At 39.1% G+C, this 27,216-nt stretch overlaps 1 protein-coding gene across 2 annotated transcripts; it reads left to right on the top strand.

Annotated features, from left to right (window-relative positions):
• The first annotated feature begins 3,533 nt into the window (after positions 1-3,533).
• On the top strand, positions 3,534-27,047 carry ZC3H14 (zinc finger CCCH-type containing 14). 2 transcript variants are annotated; one of them, XM_053980091.1, is made up of 17 exons: positions 3,537-3,651; positions 4,377-4,419; positions 7,686-7,800; positions 10,711-10,751; positions 10,902-11,097; positions 11,435-11,855; positions 13,273-13,433; positions 14,480-14,580; positions 16,626-16,781; positions 18,250-18,324; positions 18,772-18,928; positions 20,465-20,688; positions 22,857-22,977; positions 23,904-24,040; positions 25,071-25,165; positions 26,047-26,153; positions 26,767-27,047. In XM_053980091.1, exons 1-17 carry the CDS (start codon positions 3,616-3,618, stop codon positions 26,771-26,773), a joined length of 2,193 nt encoding a protein of 730 aa, XP_053836066.1. In that variant the 5' UTR covers positions 3,537-3,615; the 3' UTR covers positions 26,774-27,047. The 2 variants fall into 2 exon arrangements, with proteins under 2 accessions (XP_053836065.1, XP_053836066.1); XM_053980090.1 differs by lacking the exons at positions 26,047-26,153; positions 26,767-27,047 and having other exon boundaries at positions 3,534-3,651; positions 25,071-25,513.
• The last annotated feature ends 169 nt before the right edge of the window (positions 27,048-27,216 follow it).

The raw sequence follows: 27,216 nt of genomic DNA, 5'->3' as shown, positions 1-27,216 counted from the left end.
TAGAAATTGCATTTATTAGACTTTCCTTGCCTTCCATAGTTAGTTCTTGCTGCATTTTCCTTCTTTTCATTAAAGAAGGAAAGACATTAAAGACAACATCTCATCTTAAAAGAGATGGCTATTACATTGTCAATATGTTCCTCTGCAGCTTACATCTCCTCTTGAAGCTCATCACATTTGCATTCATAAATAATATTTTTTGTTCTGCTTTTTCCTTCTTATAACCCCAGTTTGTGTCCAAACACATTTTCTACATTTTCTCCATATTGCCCCACCTCATTCTTTTTATCTCACCACCTCTATACTACCTGCTTTGCTCCATCTATCAACTCTAATAAAAGGGACAGAGACAAAGGCATCCATGAGCATGTGGTGGACTCTGAAAAAGACACATCAATAAGAAGCAGAGTGATTACCTGAGGGCACAGTACTGTGCTTCTGCTTCCCCCTTTAAGCCCTGGCCAACACTCACGACATTCATGGTTCTTGACCTCATCTTTGCACTACTCTTTATTCTGTTCTTGAAGTTTATGTGAGGAAATGAATAATAGCCCAGAGCTGAATTTTGTACCCTTTGTTCTATAGGTACAAGGGAAAGTTTCTGCCCACTGGGTTGAATATGGACTGCCCATAGTGGAACAGGTATAAACCAATTTTTTTTTTTTTTCTCAGAAAAAGGGAGACATCCTCCCTTCTGAGACAGGTTTTTGGAGGGTTGTTTTGTTTTGTTTTTTTTTCCATCTTGTCCAAATATGTGATTGCAGTTTGAGTGTATCAGCCAATAGGTGGAAGTTGATGCAAATATTCACTTTATTTCAAATCCACAGGAACTCTCCAGCATCTGGTCTTTGTATTGACTAAAGGTAAAACAGAAAGCTGGACGCAAGCCAAACAGGAAGCAGAATCAGGCACCCTCCAGGCAGAAAAGTGGTATGCAAGTATATACTCCTCAGCCCAGTGGAGAGTTACCCATTTGTGATAAAAACACAGGCAGGATAACCTGGAAACTGCTAGTTAAAGGGGCTTTCCCACAGTACAGAAAAAATGAAGAAGTCATGTGGAAAATACCTTCATTTACACCGTGCAAAATAGTAACTTCATGAACTGAAAAGTAAGAATACCTCTAATTCTAAATCTGAAAGCTGTTCTCTAAACAAATTTACTTTATTCATCATGTTTTGGCTCTGAAGCCTTCCTGGTTTTTCATCATTCTATTTCTTACTTGCTAGAAAGCAAGAGATGGCTGGGTCTTTATGCATCATTACATATTTTTGATGGTAGTAGAGAGAAGTGCTAGAAAAATGACCATACCATATGTCTATTACACACTTGAAGCCTGCAATTTCATGTGTACACGATTCATTTTTACTTACAAGGCACTGTAAAGTGTTGAACGTGTTCTACTAAGTAACTAATTAAGGTAAAGAATTTTCCTATTTGAAGAAAACAAGCGTTTTCTTACACAGAATGTAGTGCTGATATTGAAGAAATGGGCTCCTGCTATTATTTGCAAAGGAAACTTTTCTCAAACACAGTAGCTTTTTCTAAAGTAAGTCCTTGACTTATGAAATAAACTTAATTCTTGTTTCTGTACTGCAATAATTATTTTTTTTTCCAATACTACAACATAGTACAACATAATTGAAATCTTAAAGCAAAATGTGTCTTTTAAAAGGTTAAAATGGAATGGTGTAATTAAACTGATTTGTTATTGATTCCCTCTCACTGTAACACTAATATATTATAAGTAGAGTCAGGCAAACAGCTCAGATCATTAGCAATAATTAGTCTAACCTATCTCTGTATGATGTTTGATTTATATTAGGAACAGTGATGCAGGAAGGGATTAATACAGCTGTTAACTACAATGCCTGGAGTTTATTTTAATCAGTGGCATTACTTGTAAAAGACCCTTTATCTGTAGGCTGGGCTTTCTATAATATCACTACTCATTAAACCAGCTGAAGTGAATCTGAGACATTGGTGCAAAAGATAAATTATTTGCCTCAAACATTACTTCTTTTTTGCTTACTATTACGCTTACCTTGTAGGCTTGTCTCCACATAATTCTTCCTCCCTCTGCAACAACTCCCTTGTAGCAGTAAGAGATGCTTGTACTGGGTGTGTGTGGCTGGTTTTGATAGTGGAGGGGCTACAGGGGTGACTTCTGTGAGAAGCTGCTGGAAGCTTCCTCCACGTCTGATAAAGAAAATACCAGCCAGCTTCAGGATGGATCCTCCACCGGCCAAGGCCAAGCCCATCAGTGGCCCTGGTAGCGCCTCTGGAATGACATTTTTAAGAAGGGTTGAAAAGTTATTGAGCACAAGTAAATTTCAGCCAGAGAGAGGAATGAAAATATGTGATAGGAACAGTTCTACAGGAGCCAAGGTCAGTGCAGAAGGAGGGGCAGGAGGTGCTCCAGGCACTAAGCCGAGATTCCCCTGCAGCCCGTGGTAAAGAGGCAGCTGTGCCCCTGCAACCTGTGGAGATCAACAGGGGAGCAGAGATCAGCATGGGAGCAGAGATCCACGTGCAGCCTGCGGAAGACCCCACGCTGGAGCACATGGATGCCTGGAGGCTGTGGACGTGTGGGACGCCCACGCTGGAGCTGGCTCCTGGCAGGACCCGTGGCCCTGTGCAGAGATGAGCCCACGCTGGAGCAGCTTTGCCGCCGGCACTAGTGACCCTCTGGGGGACCCGCACTGGAGCAGCCTCTTCCTGAAGGACTGACTGTACCCCATGGAAGGGACGCGTGGCGAGACAGTTTGTGAGGAACCGCAGCCCACGAAAAGGATTCACGTTGTAGCAGTGAGTATGCAGTCTTTGTGGCAGACTGTTTCTACTGGGAGCAGGAGAGAAGGAAACAGTGTCAGAGAAAACAGGTGATGAACTGATCCTAACCCCCATCCCTGTTCCCTGGTGTTGGGGGGAGACAGGTAGGGAATCAGGAATAAAATTAAACCCAGGAGGAAGGAAGGAGTGCCAGGAAAGTGTGTTTGTTTCTCATTATCCTAGTTTGATTGTTAATTAATTAAACTAATTTCCCCAACTCTGTTTTATCCATGACAGTAATCAGTGAGTGAGTTCTCCTGTTCTTGTTCTCAACACATGAGGCTTTTTGTTATATTTTCTCTCTCCTGCCCCGATGAGAAAAGGAGATGACAAAGAGGTTGTGGTGGGCACCAGGAAACCTTTATAGCTGTAGCGTGGCATTAAAAGTTACTTGAATACTTTGTGTATAGCTATACTATAATTTATTTGTTTTTTAACAGATAACAGAGTATTCAATTTGTGTGGTTCTCGAGAAAGAGCACTAACACTGAAATAACCCCGCCGCTGTGGTTCTGGCAGTCACGGTCACGCCGGCTCTCTGTCGGGCGGTGAGGACGGGCCCTGCGGCCCACACCCGCTCAGCCGCGGCTCCGCCCGCCGCCCTCTCCATCGCCCCAGGCTCCCGCCGCGGTGCGGGCGGTGCGGCCGCCGCCCGGCAGGGGGCGGTGCCGGCGGAGGCTGCGCGCTGAGGCCGAGCGGCGCTCGGTACCCGCGCGGGCGGCGGTGGGAGCCGGGCCCGGGGCCGCGGGGGACGGGCCGAGACGGGGGAGGCTCGGCGCGGCCATGGAGATCGGCACCGAGATCAGCCGCAAGATTCGGGTGAGACAGAAGCAGCCGGGTCGCTCCCTCCGCCCGCGGCAGCATGCCGGGCCCGCATGTGGAGGCAGGCCCAGCCGGCGGCTGAGGCACCGGGCTCCGGCCGGGCCTCCCCCGTCACGGCTGCCGGCGGCGGGGTCCTTCGGCCTCCGGACTTCCCGGGGAGGGCGGGAGCAGGAAAGTCGTTTTTGTGGGAAGCGGAGTCGGGGTACCCCTGTCCCCCGACGGGCAGCTGCCAGGTGCTCCCTGTGTCCCGGGGCTGCCCGGGGGGCGCGTAGCTTGGCCGGGTGAGAGCCCTCGGTACCGGCAGGGCCTGTCAGCGGCTCCCACTCGGCAGTCACAGTGTGGAAATCCCGGCCGGTTTCTGTTGCCCTGCTGAGCTGGGAATTATCCTTGTATCAAACCATCTTGGATTAATTTTCTTTGCACCTTGTGAGTCCGGGTGGTCTCCGCTTAAAAAAAAGACAGGCGGGACTTGGAGGTTGAATGGTAGCGCCGGGAACTGGTCTATCGGAAATACGGTGCAGAGTGAGATTCCGTTACTCTGCTGTCAGCCCCTCGCTGTTAGAACGTTCCTGTCCTGAGCAGGAGAGAATAGGAAAAGTTTAGCATGTTAAACCAATGTGTTTAAACAGTAAATGAGAGAAACTTTGCTAAGCTTCCCATCTCTTGCCAGTTAGAAATACTTTGTTGATCCATCCCTTAAATAATATTTCATTATTTTTTAGGGTGCTATAAAAGGAAAGTTACAGGAGCTGGGGGCTTATGTTGGTAAGTTTTGCCGTGTGTTCAGCAGTCTTCTCTAGATAATTTTTATTATGTAGGAAAATAAACCAGCTTAGCTAATGGAACTTACTATTACCTGTGTTAAAGCCTTAAGCATGAGAAGAATTACCTGAAGTGCTGGACTAGTAAGAAAGAAAGAGGCATGCGTCACAAAATATTAGTCTAAGCATAAGAGGAAACAGTACGTGAACATCAGTATATGAAGAACTAAAAGAAAATAACTAAGAGTTCAGTCTAATAGTCTTCCCCTTTAGAAATGGTGGCAGGGGATTTGAAAGAAAAACAAACCATGATGTGAATATCTAAGGAAATTGCTTTGAAGCATTAGGAGAAACATTATATAGAACAAGAGCCTTGGAAATACAGCAGCAGTTAGCTGTGACCACTCTGAGATGGAATCAGTCTTTGTTAGGCTTATTTTTATCAGCTCTTGAATTCAGGGTGAGGCATCTGTTGAAATAAGAAGAGAGGACAAAGATGAGTGAGTGTCTTAGGAAATTAAAAGGCCCTGTCAGAAACATTATGTGGGACAAACATTTAAAATGAAAGAGCTTTGTTGAGCTAATGATGATGAAATACATGTATCTGAATCTTAGAGGCAGGGGGAGATTTTATTTTGGTTTGTGACAGGAGGGGTGAGCCGTGTAAACATCTGTGGTCTTTTGTTTGCTTTTTCTGAATCCGTGAAGAACTGGATATTGCATTTCAGAGCAGCCCTTCCTTGCAGCAATAGAAGCTGGTAACTTAACACAGCATTTTGTTGGAAACAAAATACCTCAATCCTGAAACTGCATTGTTGTTGTCTGTGATGTTTCTTGGATTTCAGGTGAAGAAAAGGACTTAAGAGCATAATTTAGAGATTCTGTGAGTTGCAGGGCCAAGTTCAAAGATTGTTTGAGCCCAAATTCATCTTCTTTCCTGTTTCAAGGGAGGCATTGTATTTATGGAAAAATGTATTGGCTCCATAGAAGGGAGTTGCATATGAACTGACGTTCTGAAATCAGTTGGTGCCTAGGAACCGCGTTTAGAACTTTTTAATTGTAAAATCATCTTTTTCACCATCTCAAAGCTTGTTTTTTTAAGTAACTCATTTTTTGTTGTTTGTTTGGTTTTTTTTTTACCATCATTCCAGGTTTCAATTTCTCAGTTCTTGATTCTTTGCTTTCTCCTGTATTTCTGAATTAAATCTCTAATACTGAGATGCTGGTAGGATACTAGATATATCAAAGAATACTTTGATTCCAGCTATGACTATTCTTTCTTTGGTTGCCTTCTGTCTCTTGTATTCAGAGGACAGGTTTCCTGTATTCCCAGGATCAGCAGACAATGTCTGCAATTTTTTTCTCAGTCAGCTTCTGAACTTCTTTAAATAATTTTGTATTCTTTATTGCTAAACAGTATATAACAGGCCTTGGCCTCTGTTTTCTTTTTAAACCACTGTTTCCAAATTTCTGTGATTTTTCAGGTTTCTTTTCTTGACTAGAGTATTTTGAACAACTTTTAAAGTAATCTTTTTCAAAAACTGTTCATTTCTTCTTTCAGGTAACTAGTAAAAAGTTGGTTCTCCCTCATTCTATCTAGCCTCTGCAAAAGAACCATGCTTTTGTTTCTTTCTTTCTATCTACTAATTCTTTTCTCTTGAAAAGTCTTTTACAAGAAGATATTTTGAAACTTACTTGTTGTGTAAAGCTTACAAAGGAAATACTCATATATTTTAAGCAAGATGAAGTCAGTTAATTATTCATCAGCTAGGAAATTTTTCAAAAGGCTGTAGTTCCACATGCAGTTTAAGTTGGCATAAGCCAACACAGTTATTAAGAAAGTTCCTTCCTTCTTCTATCATACTGTTACATGTAATTGTGCTAACTTATGTTTTTATCTGTACTTAAAATATCTTCTTTACTTTATCATGTGTTGAACCACCTGAAGAGTTTATCATGTTTAAAAGTAGCTTGGCCAATAAATAAAATTCATTCTAAGGTCCTAGGTCTGAACATCGGTCCGTCTTGTGCAACTTGTAGTTTACAGTGAAAAAGAAACCCAAACACAAAGCAGCAACAACAAAAATCTGAAACAAACAAAAAGCCACCAAAAAACCGTGAGGGTTTAAGCTCTGAATGGGTTATGTTTGGACAACTGAGTACTGGTAGTGCAGGTACAATGTGTGAATGGTATTTTTGTATTCTAGGGGAGAGATAAATTATTTGCAGTACATAGATATAGAAGAAAGGCAATTCCTTTCATTTGGTTTTGATTTCTATTTTTCATTTTTTAGGTCTTTTTAGTCCTGTGTACTTAGCACTAGTGCTGTGTCTTAGCTTGATTAAATAAGCACAGCTGTATTAGTGCCTTGATTCAGATTCATAATTTGAGGTATTTCCCAGTTGTTTACACTTACTGTTGTTATGTTCATATCATGCCCTGGAGTGGAATTGGAGAGCATGAGAATTTTGATTAAACTAAATTGAAGTCAGTGCTCAAGAAGCACAACTAATGCCTTTGAGCAACAATTGTGGCAGTCAGTCTTTAGCAGAGGCCAGAGCTAAGCCAGAGCAAAATGGCAAACACCAAACTCCCCAAACCCTTAATGTGGTACTGTTGGGCTCTAAGCACCTTCCTATGCATTCTGGGGAGTGGAAGTGCCTCGTGTGCAAGGGAGTGGGTTTCTCACTGTGAATGAAATTGCATGCATTACAGAATAGAAATTCAGTCTTGAGGTTACTTGGGATTTGCTTTATTTTTGTAGGTAGGAAATCTGGAATTTAATACAGTTTTGATTTGTTTAATGCACTTGTTTAATGCATTTGTTTAATTTGTTTAATATCAGAAATGGATATTTGTTTAGTTTTTGTAACTAAAGGAAATTTGACAATGATAAGGTGCTGTATTTGGCAATATTTGAGGTGATGAATATTGTAGGTGTTTGCTAGTATTCCAGAAAAAGGATATAGGCAGCAGAGTGGCTTTCTCTTATTTTGCCCTTCTTTCTGTTCTGTTTACTCACTTTTTAAATACACTGATCTTCAGCTTATGCTCTTGTGAAGTTGATGATCTTTCATTCCTTGCTTGTAAATGAGACTTGTATTGAACCTCAGATGAAATGTAAGTCTTGTTAATTTGCTTACCTAATCCTCTGCCTGAACAGTCTATATAGTAAGACAGACAAAACAATTGGTTACTTATTTAAAGATGTTTGCTATGTCTTCCATGATTTATTATACTTCAAAACTAAGTATTTCTCTTTCTATTAGATGAAGAGCTCCCTGATTATATTATGGTTATGGTGGCCAATAAGAAGAGTCAAGAGCAGATGACAGAAGACCTTTCCCTTTTCCTTGGAAACAATACTGTCAGGTTTACTGTCTGGTATGTTTGCAAGCTACTTGTCGCACTTCTTATCAGTAGTGCAGGACTGTTTTCTATAAGTGACACCTGACATTTAAAAAACTTATTTATCTTCCCATTGTGTAATTTGCATTAATAAAAACTTCTACTTTGCATGTCTAATAAGTACATTAGTTTTAGTCTGTCAGCAGTTAGGCTTTTGAGGTGATAGATGGCAAAGGACTGGAGGACATATTTGTTTATAAACCAATTAGATTTGTAAATAAAGTGCTGAGATAAGTGGGGGCTGTATGTTGACTTAAAATTATTCCTGCAAAAGCCGCTGTGAGCATGAGAGCATTGTTCACTGCAGTTAGATGTGAAGGACCAATCTGTTTGCTTTTATGCTGACAGTGCTTCAGGTTGCTGTGCATGGGAATTACTATATCGGGGCAGATGAGCAGTGGATCTAATTCTGTGTACTGTCTTTGACAAGGCTTAGCACCAAATGCTTAGGTATTCCCACCTCTCAGGCTATTTATTTATTACCACCACCCAACTCCAAAAATCAAAAGTAGAACCTCAGAAATACTGTGAACAGGACAAGTTAGCAACACTTCAACTCTACTGTCAGCTCCTGACAATGAAGATTCATTTATTCCACGCTGCATGACAAATTTAGCCATTATATTTCTCATGTATTTTCTAATACTGAATTTGTTTTAGAGTAGAAACCTGTAAGTAAATCAGACATTTGAATCTAGAGATTTTATTGCTTTCAGAGTTGTGTATTTTTTCAAGTTAATCTTATTTCTGAATCTCCTACCTAATAGAGCTTTAAGGAACATTATTTTGTTTTGTATAGATGAGAAAAATACTACAATTTTTTTTCTTTTTCCGTTTGCTTTCTTTGACATTTTCATACTGACAGTTTACATTCACTTCCAATATTTCTTCTATGTGATTACTTCCTAGGAGCTTTTCTGTTTTTGAATAGCAGAGAGAAACATTTTAGAAGTTGGCTGTGTTATGAAATCATAAATACTGACAAAAAATGAAAAATAGTTCCAGCTATTACAATTCATTGTATTAGCTATTTAAACTGATGTATTTCCGGGTGATAGTGTAACTTGTGTAGATATAGTTTGATTTTACTTACACAGGTGTCATTTTTCTCCTGGCATTTTCAAAAATATAATAAAGGAGTAAAATTAAGCACGGACCTCTGTTTTGAAAACTGCACAGGCATTTATTTGCTGCCTCTTGTGGCCTGCCTAGGTGAAGCTTTTGGGTTTCAGTGTATCAGGAAATCATGCAGTTGTCTTTCTCACAGTAGTTTTAGGAATCAGACAAATCAGAGAAGTTTACAGGTGGATGAGGATGTAGCTCCTGTACTACGGTTTTGACTGAATCCTGATAATACAGTAGGAAATAGTGTAGCAGAAAACACTTCCGTGGCTTTGTAAATGAAACTAAAACTTTATTGAAAAAAAAGTATGTAGAGAAGGCAAATTTCAGCAAAGAAATCAAGATAATTTTATATATTTATATTTTAAATAATGTGTTGACTATATGCACATATTATACCGCCAGCTGGTTTTGACACCTGCTTAAATTTTAACCATAGTGACTGTTTTAACCCTAAGTCAGTATCCTCATATATATATATATATATATATATATATATATATATATAATGTATATGCAAACTCAATGTTTGTAGGTATTGGTTAAAAGAAGGATGGAAAAGAAGTCAAGATGAAACCTATGAATAAGCTGTAAGGGGACTGGTGGAAAAATGTTACATAGCATTGTAGTTGGGAGTTTTATATGCCTTTACTTCTTCTAAAGACAACCCAAAATGTATATGTTCTTAAATGTTGATTAAATACAGTACTCAGCAAGATCTGCCTTACTTGGTTTGTCTCTCTGGCTGCTAATTTTGGGCCTTCTGGCAAAAGTTTTGCAGCAATTGTGACAAACCTGGCAATCTTGCTGGTTGGCCACCACTTCTTACTCTGAACCAAGCGTCAGATCAGTTATCCTGAGGTCAGTGTGAAAACTGATCTGCATCACCAGACTCAGCTGACAAGTGTTCTAGTGAAAGCTCACAACGAGAACAAGTATAAGCCTTCATTATACCCACATGCTGTCTTTTCAATATGTTCTTGTCCCTTAGCTCGTTTCTAATATTCAGCCTAAATTATGGACTTGCCCATTATCAGGTTTGAATTCCAAGTAAGATATGAGTTTAAGGTTTTGAGTTTGGGGTTTTTTTTCTTTCTTCTCAGTGTAATATGTGTTTATTTTTGAGCAGCCTTATTGTATTAAAGTCATGTAATTTTCTGTGTTACTTCAGCTTAATGCCTTTTTCACAGGCAAAGGGCAAATTTGGTACTTTGCTGAGATATTTTTGCTCACTAGCACGTCTCAGAGAATATTGTTGGTATATACAAACCATCCTGGAAGAATCCTGAGAATCTTACATATTATGAGTTATAAACTGTTTGAGTACTTACAATTACATTTAACTCTACTGTGTAATTAAGGTCTCATATACAAAGTAGAAGTTTAGACTATGCTTTAGGCTTCTAACTTAGGTTTTTTGAATCAATCTTTTTGATACTTAACTCCATTGATTGTTGTGAAACGTGGATAGTATTAGCTTTGATTATGTAAACCAACTGAATGCCAAAAGTAGATGATGTGATGAATACTCTGCCTGCATGTGCAAGATGTACTGGAGGCAAGGTACTTTAAGCCTCCCTTTTGAGGTCAAACATACTCTGGTTGATGGAAAGTGAAGTCTTAAGGGTGGAAGGGAGGTGGGTTTCTGAAAAATGATTAGTCTCTAGATAGATATCTCTATCTCTGTTAGTCTGAATGTAAGTTAAAGTTTTTTATCTCTCCTCTTTTTCTTTTGCTTCCTTCCCTGTCTGCTGTCTATTTCAGGCTCCATGGTGTTTTGGATAAGCTGCGATCTGTGACTACTGGTAAGTAAGAAAATTAAATTTTGAGTGAAGGGAGGCTTATTTTTTTTCTGTGTAGTGTTATATGTCTGAGTTGCAAAGAAATCTTGGCTGTTTCATTAATTTTTTGTTTATTGGGTTTAATGTAAAAGTGAAAGGTACCTTTCTCCACAGAACCAACCAGCGTAAAATCTTCAGAATCTAATGTCTTTGAGAGCAACCTGCCTTCCAGCAAAAGCAGTTCATGTGTGAGTGATGAGAGGAGGTGTGAGGATATCTTGCCACCTCTTGCGGTGTCAAGCACTCGGACTGAAAGAAATGACTCCAGAGTGTCAACCAGCTCACAGGAGCAGAGGAACACTGCTTCCAGGTAAGGCTGCTGGCAACTTCCTAGAACACCTTCAGACATCAGTAGTTGTGTGAGTGTAGTAGTCATTCTAAAGAGTACAGACATTTGGAAAGATACAAGTACTTTTGAAGAGTAAATCATTCCTACAATTTGTTGTACAAGAAACATTAAATCAGAACTCAGTTCTTTAAGCAATATGGGCTTAGATTAATTAACCAAACTGAAAATATCAATGTGTTAAATTTTTATAAACAGTAATACCTTAATTATTCTTCCCTCCTGGCTTTGATTAAAAGACAGTTCTCATTTGCCTGGACTTGACTTGTAGATAACAGTTGTTGATTTCTTTTTTTATCAGGCAGTCTTGTGAAGATGGTTCTGCATCCCGCTTAACATCTACTGTCAAGCCTTTGAGGGAATTGTCACCTTCTGAAGCTGTAATTGACATTAAACCTGAACCAGATGATCTAATTGATGAAGACCTAAACTTCGTGCAGGAGAATCCTTTGTCACGGAAGAAACCTATTGTGACTGTAACTTACGGTTCCTCTCGTCCCTCGGCCGAGATCTACCGGCCACCAGCGGTCAGGAATACAGAGGGCAACGTTCACGTGCCCAGATTGTCACAGCAAGGCAGCTTGCAGGGGAGCCGCCAGTTAGACGCACAAGGCTGCAGGTCTTTGGAAACAGGCCAGCTGTGCAATCCAGAAGCATTTGGCAGCTTAGCAGAAGGTCACAGACCCACCTCCAAACTCTGTGCTGATAAAGTGGCCAGTGAGGTTGGTACAACCTTAACTATTGCAAAAGTTTATTCTTGTTGGGAACCTAAATTGCTATGTACACTTCAGTAAAATCTTGACCTCAGAGAAATCAAAAGACTTACGTCACTGGTACCAGTAGGTTTGGATTTCATCCTTTGAGTCCACTGGTGAAAACAGATTGCATAATTTGACATCATTATCTGAGAGCTTGCTGCATCTCAGATTTAATTACCATGTACATTTTCATGTCATATTGACTTGGACTAACAGCTCTGCACATTATTGAGCTGCATATGATGAATAAAAAAATTGTAATTCTGATCTTAAGATCACTGAACCAGTATGATTTTCCCTAAGAGCTATGTATACCCCCAGCTTTACACAGTCCTGTAAATCAGGATTTTTTGCATGCTGTTTATTAGCCCAGATACATTGATGATGAGAATTATTATTACTATTCTATTTATAGCCATGTGAGTGAGGAATTCTTTGGGATGGATGTTGGACAAGGACAAACTAAAAGATGATTGCTGCCCTAAGTGCTTTGGAGGCCAAGCTAAGCCAGGCAGAGTGGTAGTCCTAGCTGATAGACTAACCATATGAATGAAGAGCTTTTTTTTGAGAGGAATGAAAATAGTTATGGCTGCTAATGTTGTAATGAAGCAAGTATTTTACATACCTTATATTGCAAGTGCATCTATGTTTATTGCTGCTCATAAAATTTTCTCTCTTGGCTACTAAATTCTGTGTAAAGAGTAATGAATTTTACTTGGAAATTTAAAATGCTCTACAATGATACATGCTGGTGTCTTAGTTTTTGAGAATGGAGAAGTGCAAATGAGAATATAGTGATTTATTTAATGTACATAAATTGCTGATGAATGTCAGGAACATCTCTCCTTGGAAATGTTCAAAAAAGGTCTTGTGATACTTTTCTTCTGTTACTGTTTCATGAATAATGTCCAGAAGAGACAACAAGGACCTTGTACTATTTAAACTGGACCATCCTGACTGTGTGTAACAATTAGCATCCTTTGAAATATGTAATTTCCTTGCTAGAAATGAATCCTTACACCTATCTGAAATTAGAGTTGATACAGAGGAAGAAAGTAATTTATACTTATTTCACTTTTCTCTCTGACTTTCAACATATTCATCTTGAAGAATACTATTCTGTAGGTGTTGGATAATTTTTCTGTACTTGAGAGTTTTTTTCTTCTTTTTTTTCCCTTAGTGTTGTTTACAGTTACATTTCCAGTGAGATGTTTCAGTGTAAATGTGTCTGATTTTCATATTATCCAGAGCAGTCCCTTGCCCAACTGAAATGGAAGTTCTCCATCTCCTGACTCCAGGTGGAATTGCAGTGCTTTCTCTGCCGGCTCATTGATACGGGGTTTTGCTAAATGAGCTGTTTTGCCTGCTCTGTATGTTGTAGGAGGAAAGCTCCAGGAAGAGACGGCTGCCTGTTGTAAGCTCGGTAGTCAAAGTGAAAAAGTTCTGTAATGATGGAGAAGATGAAGAGGAAGAGGAAGACTACGGATTGCGAACAGGAAGCATCTCCAGCAGTGTGTCTGTACCTGCAAAGCCAGAAAGAAGGTACTGAAGATCTCAGTGGTTCTGAGTTTTCAAGAATTAATATAATGAATGAAAACTTTGGAAGTGGGGAAAATCAATTTGCACTTTCAAAAATTTAGTAAACCATTTTAATATTTTTTGTACTATCTCACAACTCTGTGGATGAGATGCCTGTTTTGCCTTTGATTTTGTAACCTCTTTTCATTATTGCATGTAAGATGCAATGGAGTGTGAATTTTTACATTATTTGGGTGAAGCTTACTAGCAAAAGAACATTAACTTTGACATGTTTCAGACCAGGTATTTATTCTGGTAAAATAATTTTTCAGTAATTTTATTTTCCGAAATTGTTTTCAAACCAGTTAACACTTGTCCTTTAAGATGATTTCAACTTTTCAAACAGTCTTCAGAGGTTTTTCCTTTTTTTCCAGCTCCCTACTTCTGTCTAAGTGTCAGGCATTAGTCAAAATACATATCTTTTGTATTTGTTTTTTAACAATAGAGTAAGAACATATAAACTAGAGAAGAGATGGTTCTAGTGCTAGCTTGTATAAGATTTATTTTAAGCTAATACACTGTATTAAATTTGTCTTCAGTACCACAGTACATTGGTCTGATTTAAGCTTCCTTATTGTTGATGTTAAAGACAATCAGAAAGCCTTTTTTTACAAATAATGTTTTGATAGAGTCAGTCTAATTATGCAGCTGGTTAGTATTTCTCAGAATGGCTGCATAATTATTGGTGCCAGCACAGACATAGCAAGATATAAGTGGTGGGCAGAGGTGGGAAGAAATTAATGGCAGAGAATGCCTTTCATATGTAGCATGGTTTTACAGAAGCTTGAGAGGTGAAATCACACATCTGGACCTCTGTTTTTTAGAGCATTTTGTGGATCTCCAGCCACTGAGAGAATAGATTAACTGAAAACTGTTTTGGATAAGATAATTGTAGATGATGATTTCTGTTAATATTATTCCTGTGTTAACCTATTGAAACAACTGTCTTTAACACGGATACAATTGCTGTGCAATCCAAGTACAATTATTATTATTTTTATTTCCTTTAGACCTTCATTGCCGCCTTCAAAACAAGCCAATAAGAATTTAATACTGAAAGCAATCTCTGAAGCACAGGAATCAGTTACAAAAACAACCAATTATTCTGCTGGTAATTAGCACTGATTATTCTTGTGTTAATCTGTAATATTTCCAAATTCTGTTGTGTAAATCCAAGCTAAAGAAAGTGCTTAGAGATAAGACAGAATGCTAAATAGCAAGTCAGTTATACATGAGGGATTTACCGTGTCCTGTTTCATTACATTGATGTTCAGTGACGATTTAAGAAAACATAAAAGAGGGAGAGAAGTGGTATTTAAAACATATTAATCAAGATAGTAAGTCCGTGAAGTGTATAGATACAAAATGGAAGTGCCCAAAGTATTCTATAGTCAACAGTTGCCAAGGGGAAATGAATCAGAATAAGCCAGGTGGTGGTTTGAACTATTTACTTGATCTCTTTTCCCCTTCTTCACATTCCTTCTTCCTTCTGAAAGGAGAGGAGAAAAAAGCCAAACAGCAAAAAAATGAAAATGCACTGGATATAGATACTAGATGTGCAAAATAATGAGGAACAAAGTGACTGATGTATATCAGGGTATGTTGATAAGTATCCTTTAACAGCAAGACTGCAGTTCCAGTTCAGTGTTTTAGTTGCAGTTGACACAGCAGTTGAGCAATTGTCTGTGTGTAGGCATTCAGTTCTCCTAGCTAGGAGAGACTTCTGAAGAAGGACAAATCCAGCTATTGTCTCTTGCTTTCATTTCACTGGGTGTTGATAAATCTACATGTTGTCAGCAGGACACATTGCACCTTGCCAGGGAAGGAACATTAACATACCATCTGAAGTCTCTTGCCTGCTCTCTCTCAAATTCTTCAAACTGTATGGCAGGAAATGATACATAGCTAGAAAAGTCTAAATTCATAAAAACTACTGTTCTTTTTAATAGTGGTGATCCTGTAGTTTGCCTTAACCAATATGAGAATATTTCAGTGAAGAGACCAGAAGGCACCACTTTGTTGTTTAATATGGAGGTGATTTGTGAATTTTTTCTGAAGTATCATGCAGATTTTTTCACTTCAGAAATAATATTTTACATATTTTTTGAAGTATTTTGAATGGAATATGGAAGTAAGCTAATTTAAAACACATAAAACAGTAAAACAAAACAGTAAATTCATAAATAATTAATACAGGACTTGAGTGGTACCTATTAGTTGTTTGTGTCAGAAGTTGAATGCTAATCTGATACTTAGCTGAGGGAAGAGTTTAGCTTCTCACAATCAGCTCTGACAGTCTTAGCAGAAGCCAAGTAAAGAAGTCAACTTGTTGTCCTGCTACCCCCAAATTCCAAGCCACAGCTATCTGTACAGAGGTTTAGAACTATCTGAAAGGAGGTTGTGGTTCTGTCAGGGTTGATCTCTTCCCAAATAGCAAGTGGTAGGACTAGGGGAAGTGGCCTCAGGTGGTCCTGGTGGAGGTTAAGACTGCATATTAGGAAAAAGTTCTTCATGGAAGGGGTGGTCAGGCATTGGAACAGGCTGTCCAGAGAAGTGGTGGAGTCACCATCCCTGAAGGTATTTAAAAGAGTTGTAGATGTGGCACTTAGTGACATGGTTTGGTGGTGGTGGACTAGGTTACAGTTGTACTTGGTGATCCTGAGGGTCTTTTCAAACCTAAGTGATTCTATGATTCTGCTGCCATTAAATTTTGTATTCTATTTGCAAGGACTTCAGCAAAGGATAAGCTAGCATCATATGAAGAGCCATATTGATGATCCATGATTATTTATATGAAAGATGGAATGAAAAGTGATTTCAAAACTACCAGAAAGTACCACATTAATTGCATGGAGAAGTGGATTAATGAGTACTTTGCTGTTGTCACTCTAATCCTTCTCATGCTGTTTTGTCTTACAAGTAGGTGTTCTGTGATGCCACTCAGGGTGCTCTGTGCACATGCACAAATATACTTGAACACTAAGAATTTTACAGGTAGCTAAAGATGATTTTTGTGGAGACAGACGCTTGGGATTTTTTTTTTGGTGTGTGTGTAAGAATTTGTGAGAGTTATTTTAGCACAATATATCTATCTAACAGTACTATTGTTTGATTGGGTACTATGTAAATGATTTGCCATTGTTTCTCTATTTAAAGTTCCACAGAAACAGACTGTTCCAGTTGCACCAAGAACTCGAATTAGCCCAGAAGAATCACAGTTAGAAGTCATTCATGTGCAAAGCAGACTGCCTGTTCTGAGTTCTCAACTTCAAGTAGAAGAGTCAAAGGAGCAGACAGTTGAAGAAATTCAAGGTCATCTGATAATATTCTTTAAGAATTTATACTAGGGGATATAATTTTACAAGCTGAGCAGAGAAAAGGAAAGGAATGCTTTTAAATTTTAAGTCTGCATCAGAAGCTGCATGCAGTACTGCCCTGAAGACCATGCAGCTTTCTAAAGCGTGGCTGTCAGATAGATACATGTATCCAAACACACACTCAGACAACCTCAGAGGAATTAATCAGTAAGCAAAGAATGTTACAGCGTTGTGACGTGTCACTGAAGAATAATTTTGCAGAAGCGCTTACATTTGGAAAAGCTTCTCTTTTCCCCATCCTTTGCATGTTTTCCTTAGTATCTTGTAGGAGTAATTCTGTCACAAAGCTTAAGTGAGAGTGAAGATACTCTAGAGTTTTTAGAACACTTTTCCAGTGTATGAAGTATTAAAAGATTCTTTCAACACATGTTTTCCACACTAACGATTCTAGTGTTTTATTTTTCAGTTTAAATATAAGAATACTTTATTTGCTCTTACAGGAAAGCTGATACCAGGCTAACTGTGTCAGCTTTGGTTTTTACTTCTGTTTTGAATCTCCTAAAGGGCATAATATTTAAAGGCAGTCAAAGTACTTTTTCAGCGTGGTTTTCTTATAGAGGATGGGGAATAGTCACAAGTAATCATAGAAGTCACATAGAAGTAAGGCAGGAGAAAAAATATTTCTATAACAAATACTTAGTTTATACTTGCTAAGTGTTTAGACATTTGGATTATGAATAAAATTTGGTTTTGAGTAAGATTTTTGTTACATCATCCTATGGTCATTGTAAAGGAATGGTGAACATTCATTATTTAAATAAGATTTTTACAGTTGCTTATTCCTAATATAGATATATTTGGAATCTTGCTGCCACCCTGAAGTAGTTGAAATTGTATCTGTAAAATATGAGAGAAAAAGCTTCATCAGCCTTTGAATTAATGCACATAAAATAATTATGCTAAATATTTTCACTCTTTTGCCATTGGAATGGAAATGATAGCTTGCTTAGGAAATCTACAGAAAGCAAAAATAATTTTTAACCATATCTCAAATGTAAAACAGTGCTGCTCTGATTTAATTAAGCTCTTTTAAGAAGACTGTAAAGTAGTCCCGTGTTAGTTGCTTTCCTCTGTGTGTGTTCTCTGAATGGCCAACTCCTCTACAAATGAGGAGGAGGAACATGGCCTTCATCAGTTGCTGTGCCCACAGACCTCATTTGTACTGAACAGCGATTATGGGAACGAGTAGTGTCCTACAGTACTTTGATATTACCATGTTACTGTTCCTGAAACAATGAGAAAAGGGGTCATAATAATGAGAATGGCTTTTAAAAGTGTTTAAAGTGTGAATGTTGATTTTTTTTTTTTTTATTGGAAGTATTAGAGAGTGTGCCTCAGTTCTCTAATCTATAGTTTCATGTTGACATCCTGTAAAATATGCTTCTTATTGCTTTTTTTTTTAGGAATTGAACAAAAGGAGCTCTCTTGTCGGCTTCAGATTGATCCTATGATTGAAGATGCCTTGCAAGTGACTCAGGGTTAAGTCTTGTGATCTTTTATTTTTAAATCTAATATTACTGGCCAGTGAATGTTAAGACACTCCTTTTCAATTAATTATACTGATTTCTACAATTATCTAGTTCTACATCTCTAAGGAATGAACACATTACATTAGTAATGTGTTCAGAGGATGAGAGATTTGGAGGGGGAAGGGAGTTGCACCCCCTTCAATACTGTTTCAACATAGCCATTCCACTTATAAAATTTCCTAATCTGACCTAATATGGCTTATGGCTTCTGTTGATCCACCTCTGTGGAATTAAGAGGGAAGTAAAAACATTTACTGGAAACTACTAGGAAGAAATTAAAACAAAGTAAGATTGGCTTATTGACCACATAAATTGATACTAGAAATATGCTATAAGTTAAGAGCACAACTACCACCTTATTTTACACTTTTCTATGTAATTTTTCTCCCAATGCAGATTACTGTGACCCAGAGTCTCTGGTCCACTCAGATACTCGGTCCTTTATCCTGAAGAAGCCCAAGTTATCAGAGGAAATGGCGACACAGAATCAGCAATTGGGAAAGAAGGGTACAGAGGCAGTGCGAGTTCACTCAGGACGTCTGATACAGACACGGTGAAAAGCTACTTCATTTAGGCAGTTGCTAGTCAAATTGCTTGTTTGTGGTTTAGATGGAGCCATTTGGTCAGACTTGTGCTTTGTCAGTTCAGGAGGTGTGAAATCATGCAAAATGGACTGACTTTAAATAGCAAAAGAAGCAAAGCAGGGTCAAAAAGCCTCACAGAAATCCTTCTCAATGGAAAATAATCCTAGGATCAACTGTAGCTTGAGCATGTCTTTGATTTGCAAGAAAGAAGAAGAAGGAACTGAAAAATACTGCTCTTCTGTTCTGACTTCTGAAATCTTAGTCAAGTAATCATTTTGCTTAAATTGCCTTTAGTTTTATGCCTGTTCCACCCTTGGATTACTTTTCTTAAGAAGCATCTTTTAACACAGTATTGAGTGTGGTGAATCCTGGACAATGATTTAAGGCTCCTTACTGGAGAGTTTGACCAGGAGGAGCTTAAAATTCATGTCAGCTTCAAACGAAGTTCCAAGTAACAAATAGTCCTACCTGTTACGAGTTAAAACCACTCTGAACAGCGTGATGAACTTCATCACATGGGCTGCTGTGCTTGAGACACTGCTGGTGTTTCCTTTCTGTGAGTGGCTTTCAACAGCCTGTGTTAATTGAAAACAAAACCCAACACTGAGCAAACAAACCCAGAAGGATAACCTGGCAATATCACAGTTGAAAGCTCTGACTGTGCTATAGGAGAGAGGTAAATTTTTGCGTGTGAATAGGTCAATTTCTGACTGCTTCAGTCTGAAAGTTCTAGCTCGTGATGTTTTTCATGTTCTGGTTTTTGTCCTCTTAAAGGCATTCTACAATGTAGTTGCTTTTAGCCTCACTTCATAAGGAAGCAAAGTTTATCCCACTGCTGTTTGTCTAGGATGAGAACTCCACAGTTCTCCAAATACTTAGACTCACTTGTCATTCAGGAAATCCCTCAGGTGAAATGGAGGGGATGGTGAAAGGCTGGAGAAATGTATGTGTTCCCTGTTTTAATGCTCCTTCTTATCCATGCTGACTACTGTCAGATACAGGACACTAGGCTATTAGTGTCTGACCTTTTACTCAGGCTGAGTGTCAAAGTTCTTAGTATCAGTATTTCAATTCTCTCATCCTAGTTCTAAAAACTTTTACACCATTGTTCCATAATGTGCTTTTCAGTAATTTTGAGGAGACACGTGTTTGGTGTGTTAAAAGGTTTGCAATTCCAAGAATGGTATTTGCTCTCTTTTTCTGCCTCAAAACTGCAAATTCCACAGGATTGACTGTTTGTAAATGAGTTTTTGGATCTGTTTCTTGAGCAGAACGCAACAAACTGAACTTGTACCTGAGAGCTGTAGTTCTTATTAGTGCCTCAGAGAGACTAGAAATCTAACTGTTAAATGGAGTGCATTACCAGTAATTACTAAAAGAAGGTCTGTTACTGTTTGACTCCCCATTGATAAGCTTGTACTACTTTCACTCACTACCACAGCTCACATTTACTCAAACCTCTTGAGTCAGAAAATGTAAATTTACTACATTTCTTTGTTTCATAGAGATCAGCTTGCACAGCCAGAGAAGCCTGCTAGTCCCAAGTTCATTGTGACACTGGATGGTGTGCCCAGTCCACCAGGATACCTCTCTGATCAGGAAGAGGAAGATATGTGTCTAATGGAAGGACTAAAGCCAGTTACCCAGCACATGTGTGCTGGCAAAGGATTGAAAGGTCTTCGAGCACAGCAGATGCAAATTGTAACCAGGCAGCTGGAGAACTGTGACGGTAATTATGCTGACCAACAGGATCTAACCTTGGTGTGCTGCTTGATCATGGCTACACCTCCTGGATCTATCATTCTTAAGAAACCAAAGTGGTGGTGTTTATTCTCCAAATTAGAGCATTCTTTAGGCAAATCTGGGAGTTCAGTGGGACCATCTCTTCAGAAGCCTTTGTCTTGGTATTCTAGAACAATATGGCACATGGTAGTTCTCCACACATCTCACTATTGGTAAAATTTGGTTGGGTTTTTTTCAGGGGTTTTTTTGGTTTTGTTTTGTATTGGTTTTTGTGGGTTGTTGGGGTTTTTTTTTTTCTTTTTTTTTGTTGGGTTTTTTTTTGTTGGTTTTTTTTTGTTGGTTGGTTTTTTTGTTTTTTGCAAATGTAGTTTGTCTTCATTGCCAGAAATCTGCCCTTCTGGTTGACCTGTTACAATTTGTCCCTGTGCTAATGGACCTGAGATGTTACAGTTAACACACTGACATGCCTTGAACTTTTAAAAATATGTCAGATGGTATTAATGTTTCTGTCGAGGGTTGTGACACCAGAAGGAGTCTGTTAGTGTAAGGTGTTGGTAGAGTCCAGTGGCTAGTACCTGAAAGTAGAACTTAACAGTGTGTGATTTTACATGAAGGTTTCTGTATTCTCTTTCTATATTTCTTTTGAATAACATGGGAAATTGCTTGCTGAACCACATGTTGGAATTGTTTAGAATGCTGACATGGTGGTGAAAAACACAGAGGTTACTGTTTTGTCATAAATCTGTTGAATACATGCCTGAGGACTCTGCTTGGATTAATGTTTTTTACTTAGATTTCTTAAGAAAATAAGGATCTTTATTTTCTGTATAGCAGTGTATCCAAATTTCTGAACTGAATTAAGAATACTATTTGATGCTTTACTGAAAACTCTTAATTTGCATGGATCCAGCTGTAAATGTGTAATGCAGTTATGAGAGCACCACAGTAAAAGATCTTTTAAGTCCATGTCCTTTCAGTTCCCTGGCTGCAGAAGTACTGCACATACCTGGCAGTCTTAAAGGTTAAGGGAATGTTGTGTTGTATCCATGCACTTTACTAGCACAGAGAAACAGTTGTTAGAGTAGTTCCTTGCAAATCCCTGCTTTGCCATGTGTAGCCTCAGACTCCTCACCAAAGCTGTTTGGCAGAGGAGTGTTGCCAGTACAGTCCTAGCTCTGTTAAGGATTCCTATGAAGTAGCAGGGATGGGCCTGAAGCTCACACACAATCAGATCCATGTGGAAGTGATCTGTACCAGCCAGTGTGGTCCTACAAGAGGATGGCATTGTTTGGCTTTGGTGGGTTGCAAGGAGAAGGCATAAATGAGGCTAAGGATGGAATGAAGCTGGAACAATTTGTGTCATTAGTAGGATCAGAGAGGGAAGTCTAGGAAGTGCTGGAAAACTTTGAAAAGCCAAAGGTTTAGGCAGTTTTGGGAAAATAAGGCAACAGCAATATATGTACAATTGTCTGGATTTGGAAACTAAGGTTTTATAAGCAATGTTAAATAGGAGGAAGTCAAAGTCCCATGTTCCCAAAAGGGTAGTGAAGGTATGGAATGTTTCAGCTTAGAATTGCTTAAAATACTTCTTGGATTAGAGTCTTGAGTTCAGGTAGCTGAAGTGTCTGAACAAATTACATACAAGTGGTTCTTTTTCAGTATATGCCCCCATAATAATAAATCTGATTATCATAGAAATTGATTTTTAACCTTCATCTCTTGAAATAATTTTCTAGAGCAAAAAATGTCTTGGAGAAAGGAGACATGGCAGTAATTAACTCATGACTCAGCAGAACAGTTATAACTCAGGATCAGTTGGAGTCATTGTCTTGTCTCTCCAAGTCTTTATATCAATTCAGATTGAAAAAGAAAACTGATTTATTTTGCTTGTAAACAGTGCAAATTTGATCTTTTATGATCAAGCTGCCAAAAGGCAGCTGTCAGTTCAGTATTATGACTTTCCACTTTATGGTTTTGGAAATTTTCTTCAGAAAATATGATGTACATAAACTTTAACTGTCATGACTTTTTTGATTAAAAGAGAATAGAAGTACAGTGAATTTTGATTATGCTGGATTGTTTACACCAAGTTGCATATAGAATCATAAAGGTCCCAGCTTGGGGTTGTTTTTTTTCTTCTGTCTTACCATCCAGTCGAAATGGAAGACTTAAGTATGCTACAAAAACAGGAGAAGGTGCTGGAGCGCTGCAAGTACTGGCCTGCCTGTAAAAATGGAGATGAATGTGTGTACCATCACCCCACACTACCTTGCAAGTGAGTAGTACAGAGCTCATCCACTTGACATGCTATTTGGATTTTCATTTCAGTCCTGCAAACTTCTGCTCAGTGTCAGTAAATATTCCAAGGCAGCACAAAACTGTCAGGGCAGGATCAGAGCTAGATTATCACACTGTTATTCCTTCTGTTTTCCACCCCTCTCCCAAGTGTCAGAACACAGGGATGGCTGCTGCACCCTTGCAGAAGAAAGCTTTAGTTTAGTGTACAGGCTGATGTTCCTGAGCTGCTTGAAGATGCAGGAATTAGCATCTTTAAAAAATAGGCCCTCTTCTGCCAGCTGTTACAGTGCTTTTGAAGGTTAGGTTATCATTACGTAGTAATGCAGTGATTATGGGTTTTAAATTTGAAAGAGGAGGTGAACTTTTGGACGTGCCCTGTGCCTTTGACTTGTCTTCCAATAAGCAGGAACAGTCCAGGAAAACTGTCTGTTTTGAGGTAACTCCTAGCAGATTGGGTAACTTCAGTTACTTGGACATTTGAATTATCTTACAAAATCTAGTGTAGCTAAATTCAAAATAAAACTCTTCAGAGAAAACTTAGGGAACACTGCACCCCTCTCTGGGGAAGGTCTGATTTCACATTGCCTTTGCCACTCTGTGCCGCACAGTAAGAGGGACACGCCATAGCTTGCACCAAGGAGTTTGGGACCAAACTGCCCTGAGAGTGAGGTGGTTCAGTTGTTCACTGCTTGGAGGGGGGGTCTGCAGGAAGGGCAGCTGAGTGCAGGTGTGTAGGTGCACAGCTCGTGCACTACACCGCGTGCCCCACTTGGGAGGGAACCAAGACATGCCCCAGCCCTGCTGCACCTCTGGCTTTCTGTCATACTCTGGCTTTCGTGTGCAACAGATGTTTGGCCATTTTGCTCCAAGTATGAGCTTTTGACTCAATTTCTTTTCCCTCAGAGCTTTTCCTAACTGCAAGTTTGCTGATAAATGTCTGTTCATCCATCCAAACTGTAAATACGATGCAAAGTGCACTAAGCCAGACTGTCCTTACACTCATGCCAGTCGACGAACCCCCCATCCATCTCCTAAACCAGGTGAGCACCTCTTGCTTTCTGAGCTTTAAATGAAAGTGCTAAAGGGACAACAGTATTTTTGGAAACAGAAACTGGCAGTGATGAAAATATATTTTTTTGCTTGAGTTGACTTAATTTTCTTACAAGTCTTAATGCAAGATGAAGAATAATAATCCAGTGTTACTGCAAAAATCAGTACGCAAGAGTCCATATGAAGTCCATATGAAGGCTGTGCAAGGCCAAAGTGGTGACTTGCACAAGTTGTCTGTTTCTCTGTCCCTTCTCTGAAGGGATTAGCCAGCACTGCAATTTTGCTCAGATTTTTTCTCTTAAATTGGACACATGTTGTACCAAGGGCTTGTGACACACACTGAAAACAGAGGCTCCTGCCTTTGAACATTTTTTTCTTTAACGCCAGTGTAGGAGCAAAGTTGGTGTTGTGATGAGATGACTTGTGGGGTGAGGTTACTCGGTGAAGGCAGTAGCTGTGTTTGATATGGGTTGGTGTTGCTGAGCCTTTGAACCATGCTGAGGTGCAGGGCCTTTACTGCATGATCTTTTGGAAGTAATTTAGCCCCTAGTGACAGTTCAGTGCAGTTTTGTTACCTTGCCAGACATCAAGTACAATGTGCTTGTCTCCCATATCATTTCCAGCAGCTCCTCTGTATTCCTGGAAAGTGCAATGTCTGCGCTTCTCAGTCCGGTCAGTTGAAATTCTAACAGGCTTGCTGCTGTCTAAATTTAACATTTGAGATTCTCAGCCTGCCAGAATCTCTGTGTAATTTGTTGGATGTTTTGCTTTGACCATGGTACTTCTGTCCTGAAATGCTGAAGAACCAAATTAAGTGATTACCTAATAGCCTTGTTTTACTCCAGGATCTACTAACTGCATTGGGAATTGCTGTCTGTATTTCTTGCTGAATTTTGGTGTATTATAAAATGGAATTTCTAGCAGAAAGATTGATACATTTAAGGTTGTGCAGAGCTGTCTTAAAAAGGCAATTTTTTCTGATCCAGACTCACTTCCTGTTCTTTTTGTTTCTACTATTAGCATCCCTGCCCACACTATCCATACCTTCCAGTAGTCCGCTGTGCAAGTTTTTTCCAGCTTGTAAGAAAATGGAGTGTCCATTTTACCACCCAAAAGTAAGATATATCTCCTATCTTCCTTCCTTTCTAGAAAAAGACTTGAAACATGCTACTTTGGGACAGGAAATGTTACTAAGATTTAACACTTTTTGCTTTTACTGTTCATATTTTAACTATGCCTTATAAGCAGAATTCACAAAAGTAATGACTTAAGAAGTGTGGAAAATTATAATTTTAAGTAATCTTTCTACCAAATGCTGCTAGAGAGCTTCAAACAGGTCATATGTCTTTTCAAAATATACCCAGCCAGGATGCTGGGGGCAGGGAGGAGCCTTTTGGGAAGGAATATGTCTCAAGACTCTTGACTCTTCTTTCAGATATGGTGCAACATACAAAAACTTAAAAGGTTGCCCACTTACCCTAAAATTTAATGTAATCTATACTACAGGAGTCTAGTAGTATAGTCTATATATACTACAGGAGTCTATTACTTGGGTTCTTCTATAGAATTGTGTTCCTGGATCTAATGCCAGGAAGTGTAGTGCTTTTTCCAGCCCTAATAATGCCAAAATACCCATGCTCAGATATTATTAGCCAGATACTCTGGCATTTCTTCTCCCTCAGGTAATGCTGTGTCATGCTCCCAACTTGTACAGAGAGATCAATTCAAGCTGAACTCTGTAAACTCTTGCAAGCAAAGGAATTTCCACCAGTCAGTGCAGTGGCAGTTTTGGAGTATGAAATTCATAGTTAGTACTTTTTAAAAAGGATTTTTTTGTTGTTGGGTTGAGCTGGTTGCACTGGTGGAGGCGGGTGTTGGCTCATTTGCAGGTGAGATGTGTCACACAGCAATAGCAGGGTCACAGTGCAGCTCAGCATGTTCAGGAGTTCAGGCAGCCAGCACTGAGCAGCCTCTTCTGAAATACTTTTGGTTTTAGCATTGTAGGTTTAATACACAGTGTACAAGACCAGACTGCACTTTCTACCATCCCACTGTTGCTGTACCTCCACGCCATGCCTTGAAATGGACTCGAACTCAAGCCAGGTGAGAAATACTCTAAACCTAACCGAGAAAAATAAAAGGTATCATGTGACATTACTAATGTAGTTTTATTTGCAGAAGTAATTGTATGTGAGGAACAACAAAGATGTATGAAGGAAAATTCCCTTTATGGGCAGCTTTCTTTTAAAGACAAGTCTGTGCTGTTGTTTGGTAGTAGTTGTATAAAGATTAACTAATGTGATGCAAGCCTAATGTGATAAACAAGTGCCCTGCAGCTGAGATAGAGCAGTCATTGGAATCCTGACCTGGACAGGTGGTATTTTCTGAGTTGTATTTGAATAAAGCTGAAAATCCTTTTACCATTGTTTTATCTTGTGTCTAAGCTGTCTTTTCCACAATAGGTTCAGCTGTTTTCTTTGAGTGTTTCTGGCAGAGCAGTTCCTTCCTGTCATCTACCCATGATTTCATAAACCAGTAGCAGACTTCCCAAAGCTGCAGCTATGGGCCTGCCATAAGGCTCATGTGATTTAATGATCCAATCCCCCTGGAAAAGGTTTTAACCATTACAGGGGTAGGGCACAAAGCAGTTCTCAAATCATATTTACAGAGGGGTAGAATTGTTCCTTATGGAATTGGTTTTTTTCTTCCTCCTTAGTGAATGAATATGATACAACCTGGACTGAGCTTTGCCTCCTCTGGACAGTAGAGGACAGGAAGATCAACCACCAGGACACAGGATGCTAGGAAAGACTCATACATTTTGGACTTTGAATATACATTCTTTTCATAAAACGAGGTTGATTGCATACTTGAAATGTCTCTAATTTTCCAAGTTTGTAAGTTTGGACAATTTTACATTTTTTTTACACTGTAAGAAAAAAACATCTGTGTAAGAAAAGTTTTACTTTAAATTCCATTAAAAACCTTCAAAGCACATTTTGTGTTCTGTTTGGGTAATGTTCCTTGTTTAAGGGTTGGTGTGTTGAAGAAAAAAGTATGTCAGCAGAAGCACTGAGAAAGCTTATTCCTGTGTTGGGATCATACTGGAACTGCTTTTTGTCCAAGTGTTTGGTACAGTGCCCTTGGCTGCGCTGCTGTCCCAGCT

Source organism: Vidua macroura, chromosome 6 (assembly GCF_024509145.1).
Source record: "Vidua macroura isolate BioBank_ID:100142 chromosome 6, ASM2450914v1, whole genome shotgun sequence".
In the NCBI taxonomy this organism is placed as follows: Eukaryota; Metazoa; Chordata; class Aves; order Passeriformes; family Viduidae; genus Vidua; species Vidua macroura.
This window is presented reverse-complemented; position numbering and strand designations above follow the sequence as displayed.

Bases quoted from the DNA above. Each gene is read 5' to 3' on its own strand.
- ZC3H14 (XM_053980090.1), top strand. From the start codon at position 3,616: ATGGAGATCGGCACCGAGATCAGCCGCAAGATTCGG. The intron at 4,420-7,685 runs GTAAGTTTTGCC...TCTTTCTATTAG, and splicing joins GGAGCTGGGGGCTTATGTTG to ATGAAGAGCTCCCTGATTAT. The intron at 13,434-14,479 runs GTACTGAAGATC...TATTTCCTTTAG, and splicing joins CCTGCAAAGCCAGAAAGAAG to ACCTTCATTGCCGCCTTCAA.